The sequence below is a fragment of the Odontesthes bonariensis genome, chromosome 2 (genome assembly GCF_027942865.1).
Source record: "Odontesthes bonariensis isolate fOdoBon6 chromosome 2, fOdoBon6.hap1, whole genome shotgun sequence".
NCBI lineage: Eukaryota > Metazoa > Chordata > Actinopteri > Atheriniformes > Atherinopsidae > Odontesthes > Odontesthes bonariensis.
In genome coordinates, this window is record NC_134507.1 from 33,818,257 (window position 1) to 33,825,346 (window position 7,090).

Consider the following 7,090-nt stretch of genomic DNA (forward strand, 5'->3'; position numbering starts at 1 on the left):
GAGAGCAGTGAGCGCCCCCTGGTGGTTCCTGTCAGTCTGCAGTGATCTGCAGGATGGATTTCTGGAGTCCTGCTGCTACTTATCTGCAGTGCAGCTGTTCATGTACAGTTCAGTCCTGCAAGCTACCCCAGCCTCTCACCAACTGCCCACTCTCTTCACCTTAGACCCTCCTAAGTCTACCTGCCTTCGTTTATCTTTTTATCTCCATTTTCTCTTCTGAAGCTGCTGGGGGACGCGTTTCTATGATCACCACTTTCAGAACATTTCTGTTCCTGAATCATTTCTACATATTGTGAAACGTCTCATCAGAACCTGGATCATTACTGAAGGAGTTTGCTGACTGAATGAGTGAATGAACATGTAAATAACACACAGATAAATACTGATGTGTGTTCAGCAGGTTTGTAATCAGTCTTCTGTGATGTTGGAGGACTTAAGAGCAGCTTTGGCAGCAGTAACTCATCTGTAAATACAAACTCCACTCAAAGCTGCAGACTGACAGCTGATCAGCTGATCCAGCTGTGTCATCACAAACTGAGTCTGACGGCTCGGAGGAAAGAAATGACGTCTCATTTCTCTAAAAGTTCCTTCTGACATAGAACAGAAAGAAAAGCAGGAGGTAAAAAGCTTGTTTCAGTTTGGCTGTGAGACTTGAACAGACGTGTTTGTCTTCATTCTTTTCTTCTCTCAGACTGACTGAAGGCCAGAAGATGGACAGAGCAGAGTCTGCAGCATGCAGAGGTCGCTCTATGAACAGGAACCCATCCAGACCTCCAGAACTCAGTGATGGACCTGGACCGTCAGACACAAAGTAAGAGAACTGCTCCTGAAGGGGGGTCAGCTTCTTATCTGGGACATCACCATGGCAACGTATACTGGTAACCCAAACAGGGTGTGAAGCAGATTGAACATATTCAGGGTGATAAGCTCCCTTTAATCTTATTTTTAGGTGATCTGACTTAACTCAGCCTAACAATGGAGATCTTGTTGAGCTGTAGTAGGATGCTGGTTATCAGCCCAGGTTTGCTGACTGAATATGAGCGTGTTCATGTTCATGAGCAGGTGGTATCAGCTGACCAATCAGAACCTGTAATTCTATCAGAGTGAAAAGCAGCAGCCGCTGCAGTGAAAGCTGGAAGGAAAGAAGACAAAAAGGAAAAAGAATGCCAGCAGTCATCAAAGCAGGAGTAGATCTGATCTGTTTGTGATGATGTATTTTATCAAAGCATGTGAGAAGGTTTCACACTTATTCTGTCAGACTGAATTCTGCCTGTTTTAAATGATCTTTGCACCAAATAAAGAACAAACAGAAAAGAGACTGAAACAGCCAGAGGGCTTTCTGTAAATGTCTGAGTTCATTTTCTGTCTTCCAGCTTCTAAAATGCTTTTGAGTCGTTAAATGACTGAAGTTAGTTTTTAAAACCCTTTCTAAGATGTGGATGTGAATATGAACATGCAGACATCAGCTGATTTAGTTCAGGAATTGAATACCTTGCACACTCATATAAGGTACAGGTGTAGGAAGAAGGCAGGGAAATCTTTTATATTTCAGAGATGATTCTGATTAAATGTTGCTTTTTAATCTTTAAAGGTAAAAAGGAACAAGCTTTAGAGGAATCAATCCCTGTTTTACGCTCAGAAACATTCACTGTGGCTGACACGTCTCTGATAAAGATGCTTCTGAGTCAAACAGAGGAACCTCTTTGTCTCCAGTCAGAGTTGGACAGAGACTCTCAGAGACCATTTTATTGGATCATTCTGTAAGTGAAGTGAATTTTTTTTATGTGTATGTGCATATGAATAACAACATGTTTGTGTTTGCAGAGGTCAGCACCACAGATGGAGAGCAGAGTCTCCAAGATCTGACTGTCTGTCTATGAAGAGTGACCGGTCCAAAGGAAATCCTTCGTTGTTCAGTGATGAAGCTGGACCCTCAGACACAAAGTAAGACAACTGAAACACAGATTTTAGGACTTTTCATGATGTCTTTATTACAAATAGAGAAAAAAAAGATAAATAAATGAAGAGATAAATGGATAAAGGACAATTTAATTCAGTGATTTCAGAATAAATATGTGAATGAAGGATTAAATGAATAAAACAAAACAAAAACAAAATATCAGAGTAAATGAACAGGGGTCTTAACACAAAGTTAAATGAATACAGTTGGAAAGGAAAGCAGAAATATCAATATATCAATAAATGTATATGAATAACAGCATGTTTGTGTTTGCAGAGGTCAGCACCACAGACAGAGAGCAGAGTCTCCAGGATCTGACTGTCTGTCTATGAAGAGTGACCAGTCCAAAGGAAGACCTCTGTTATTCAGTGATGAGGCTGGACCCTCAGACACAAAGTAAGTCAACTGAAACACAGATTTTAGGACTTTTCATGATGTCTTTATTACAAAAAGAGAAAAAAATAATCAATAAATGAAGCGATAAATGGATAAAGGACAATTTAATTCAGTGATTTCAGAATAAATATATGAATGAAGGATTAAATGAGTAAAACAAAACAAAAATGAAATATCAGAGTAAATAAACAGGGGTCTTAACACAAAGTTAAATGAATACAGTTGAAAAGGAAAGCAGAAATATCAATATATCAATGATTGTGTGTGAATAACACCATGGTTGTGTTTGCAGAGGTCAGCACCACAGACAGAGAGCAGAGTCTCCAGGATCTGACTGTCTGTCTATGAAGAGTGACCGGTCCAAAGGTGATCCTCCGTTATTCAGTGATGAAGCTGGACCCTCAGACACAAAGTAAGTCAACTGAAACACAGATTTCAGGATCTTTCATGATATATTTCATTTTTGTTAAACTCAGCATTTATATCCAAATCAGCTAAATGTCCTGTTAACTCGGTTAGCACAGGCACTAACTTGCTTAAACCAAGGAGATGGTGGTGCACAATCTGATGTGGCAAACCCAAAACTCTGGCTACAGAGCTGAGTTTCTGATCATTTTGGTTTCTGTTGGAAATCTAAACTCTACTTCCAGTTCAGGAGCAACATGGACTCTGAACAGGACCACATGTCTGTCAGTGATGGTCTATTTTCTGCCTCTGACAGCTCAGGGGGTCACAGTGGATGGATGTGGGATGAAGTGTGATCATCTCAGAGTGAAGCTGCAGTCAGTGTTGTTAGAATCTATTTGATCAGCACACACTATCAGCCCAGTTCTTTATCAGTACACTTATTGGTTATTTGTAATTACTGCAGAGTTTTTTATTTCTTAATTCTAAAAGACAAATGTAGAATAGTATTAGGATTGATATGAAATGTTTTCTGTAGAGCAGCAGCAGTGATATTCACACAGTGAAGTCACCACATAATCTGAAGATTGAACCAAATGTGAAATGTTGCTGCAGGAAGGGCTGAGTTTGTATTCACATCAAACAGCAGAGTTAAGGCCAAACAGAGTTATTTTAAAGTGATTTTAGTGATGAAGACATGTGTTGACAGAGGGAGGAAGAGGAGCAGTGTTTGTGAGGAGGAGCAGCTGTCCTGCTGTGCTCTGTGTCAGGACGTCCTGAAGGATCCAGTCTCTACCAGCTGTGGACACTGGTTCTGCAGACAGTGCATCACCTCATACTGGGACCAGTCTGCTCCCTCAGGAGGCTCATACTCGGACCAGTCTGCTCCCTCAGGAGGCTCCTCCTGTCCCCAGTGTGGAGAAAGATCCAGAACCAGAGCTGCACCAGGTCAGATATTTCTGTTAACCCGTTAGATGCACACATCACATCAACATGCTCGAGATGCACAAACAATAATGTTTTACAAAAAACATGAATCACCATGACGACAAAGTCAGTGGTTTAAAAAGAGGAGGTTTAAAGGTGGGGTAGGGGATCTTTTTCTGGAACATTTTTTTACATATTGCTTGAATTACTCTTCACACCCCCATTGCAACCAATTAATTAAGTTTTGACACAAATATGAAAAGTTTTAGTGGCCTCTAGAACGAACATGATTGGATTCTGATGCCGTCTATCAAACTGCAATCTGCTCCTCCCTCCCCCTCCTTCCCCCTGTGCGCGTACCCTGCTCCGTGAACGAATTACGCGTCCAGAAGCTTGGCAGGAAGCTAAACTAGAGCCGGCTTGGCTAGCACCTAGCATTATTAAACGTATAGTTTGCATAAACTAAATACTAAATACGGCAACGATCGATGCTTGCTGTCAGAACAACGCTTGTGCACCTTCGTGCTCGTGCATGTTCGTGTACTCTTGAGGCGTGTCTTCGGGGGGAAAGTGAAGAAAAGGGTTGGGACTTTTCACCTGTGTATTTTCAAAATGCAGCTTCGCTGGACTCAAAATCCAGGATCTCTTACCCTACCTTTAACTGCTCAGATGTGTCTGTTTGTATTTCATTTCATGTTTTAGTTTCTTCAGACGCTGAGAATAAAAGTTTTAGTGGACAGTTGTTAGTTTCAGGCCCCCTGAGGTTTCAGAAGGACTTTAAACAAAACTCATTTGTTCTTTGGTCAGCAGATGCTGGTCTGCAGGAGGTTTTAGATGAACATAAGATCAGCCTGAGGAGGAGATGTGAACATGTGACTGAAGGAAGTGATGGAACAGGAGGTGGAACCCTCCTCAACAGGATCTACACTGAGCTCTACATCACAGAGGGACAGAGTGAAGAGGTTAATACCCAACATGAGGTGAGGCAGCTGGAGACGGCTTCCAGGGCCCTCCATGACACTCCAATCAGGTGCCACGACATCTTTAAAGCCTTACCTGAGCAACAGGGAGCCATCAGAGTGGTTCTGACCAACGGCGTTGCTGGTGTTGGAAAAACCTTCTCAGTGCTGAAGTTCACTCTGGACTGGGCCGAGGGCCTGGAGAACCAAGATGTCAGTGTGGTGATTCTGCTTTCATTCAGGGAGCTGAACCTGATCAGAGAGGAGCGGCACAGTCTTCTCACGCTGCTCCATGTTTTCCATCCAACATTACAGAAGCTCCCAGCAGAGCAGCTGGCCGGCTGCACACTTCTGTTCATCCTGGACGGCCTGGATGAAAGCAGACTGTCTCTGGAGTTTAGCTGTCAGGTTGTGTCTGATGCCACACAGAAGTCATCAGTCAGCCTGCTGCTGACAAACCTCATCAGGGGGAACCTGCTTCCCTCGGCTCGCCTCTGGATAACCACACGGCCTGCAGCGGCCAATCGGATCCCTCCTACGTGTGTCGCCAGGGTAACAGAAGTACGAGGCTTCACCGATTCCCAGAAGGAGGAGTACTTCAGGAGGAGATTCAGAGATGAAGAGCGGTCCAGCAGGATCAGCTCCCACATCCAGGCATCCAGGAGCCTCCACATCATGTGTGGAATCCCAGTCTTCTGCTGGATCACTGCTACAGTTCTGGAGCACATGTTGACCACAGAGCAGAGAGGAGAGCTGCCCAAGACCACCACTGACATGTACTCCCACTTCCTGCTGGTTCAGACACAGAGGAAGAAGAACAAGTACCACCAGGGATATGAGACGAGTTCACAGAAGCTGACGGAGGCTGACAGGGAAGTTCTTCTGAAGCTGGGGAGGCTGGCGTTTGAACATCTGGATAAAGGAAACATCATGTTCTACCAAGAAGACCTGGAGCAGTGTGGCCTGGATGTCACAGAGGCATCGCTGTATTCAGGAGTTTGTACAGAGATCTTCAAAAGAGAGTGTGGGATCTTCCAGAAACCAGTTTACTGCTTTGTTCATCTGAGTGTTCAGGAGTTTCTGGCTGCAGTCTACATGATGCACTGCTACACCAACAGCAAGATAAAGGGGCTGAAGAGCTTCCTGGGAGAAGACTACAGTTACTCATCTCTGGATGACTTCCTGAAGAAAGTGATGGAGAAATCCCTCAACAGTAAAAATGGCCACCTGGACCTGTTTGTCCGCTTCCTTCATGGCCTCTCTGTGGAGTCCAACCAGAGACTCTTAGCAGGCCTGCTGGGTCAGACACAGAACAGTCCAGAAACCATCCAGAGAGTCATCAACAACCTGAAGCAGATGAACAGTGATGACATTCCTCCTGACAGAAGCATCAACATCTTCCACTGTCTGATGGAGATGAAAGACCTCTCAGTTCATCAGGAGATCCAAGAGTTCCTGAAATCAGAGAAGAGATCAAAGAAGAAACTCTCTGAGTTCCAGTGCTCAGCTCTGGCCTACATGCTGCAGATGTCAGAGGAGGTTCTGGAGGAGTTGGACCTGGAGAAGTACAAGACAACACCTGAGGGACGAAGGAGACTGATTCCAGCTGTGAGGAACTGCAGAAAGGCTCGGTGAGTTGATGTGTTCATTGACTTTACGAGTCAGTGTAGATTAGTAGTTTAGTTCCCTAAAAGCCCCTTTCTGTACATGAACAGCAGAGATGTTCTGGAGAATCTGCAGACAGGTTCATCTGGACCTTTCCCACAGTTACTGGTCACATGTGCTTCACAGCAGCAGACCTACTGTTGGAGGCAGGAAGCCAACATTAACCTGCTGTTTCCATTGGCCCACATGGCCGGTCCCCAACACAACCAGAAGCTAAGAACATCTGGCCAGTTTTTCAGATCGGCACATAAAGAGTGTTTCCATGGCAACCTGACTCACAGGAGAGAATCTTGGACAGATTGGGCCCAGTTCCCAGCTCACTGGAAATGATGCAACAGAAATCTGTGGGAATATGTTGAAACAAGTATTTTGGGGGTTTAAAGTTTTACTGAACTGGATCATTAAGAGCATTTGTCAGAATAAAAGTTTTTGTTGGTAAAATTGTGATCGTTGGATCAGCAGAAGGTTTTATAGGTGAGCGGCTTCAGGCGGGTCATTTCATTGTTGGCTGTTGTAGGTATTGATTGTGAAAGCTTTGGCTCAACAGTCTCTGCCGTCATATCTTTTACTTCATAATGTGCCGCACATTTTCAATGGGAGACAGGTGTGGACTGCAGGCGGGCCAGTATAGTTCCTGCACTCTGTTACTATGAAGCCACGCTGCTGGAACACCTGCAGAATGTGGCCTGGCATCGTCTTGCTGAAATAAGCAGGACGTCCCTGAAAAAGCCGTGTTGCTCCTGTTTGGAGCTTTCAGCATTAATGCCGCCCCCACAGA

The 7,090-nt window shown here is 44.3% G+C and overlaps 1 protein-coding gene across 2 annotated transcripts; it reads left to right on the plus strand.

The window, feature by feature from the left end:
* The first annotated feature begins 552 nt into the window (after window positions 1-552).
* On the plus strand, window positions 553-6,282 carry LOC142397806 (protein NLRC3-like). 2 transcript variants are annotated; one of them, XM_075481526.1, is made up of 6 exons: window positions 553-811; window positions 1,825-1,944; window positions 2,237-2,356; window positions 2,649-2,768; window positions 3,471-3,709; window positions 4,499-6,282. In XM_075481526.1, the coding sequence occupies exons 1-6, from the start codon at window positions 711-713 to the stop codon at window positions 6,280-6,282; spliced, it is 2,484 nt and encodes an 827-aa protein (XP_075337641.1). In that variant the 5' UTR covers window positions 553-710. The 2 variants fall into 2 exon arrangements, with proteins under 2 accessions (XP_075337641.1, XP_075337650.1); XM_075481535.1 differs by lacking the exon at window positions 1,825-1,944 and having other exon boundaries at window positions 555-811.
* Window positions 6,283-7,090: the final 808 nt, after the last annotated feature.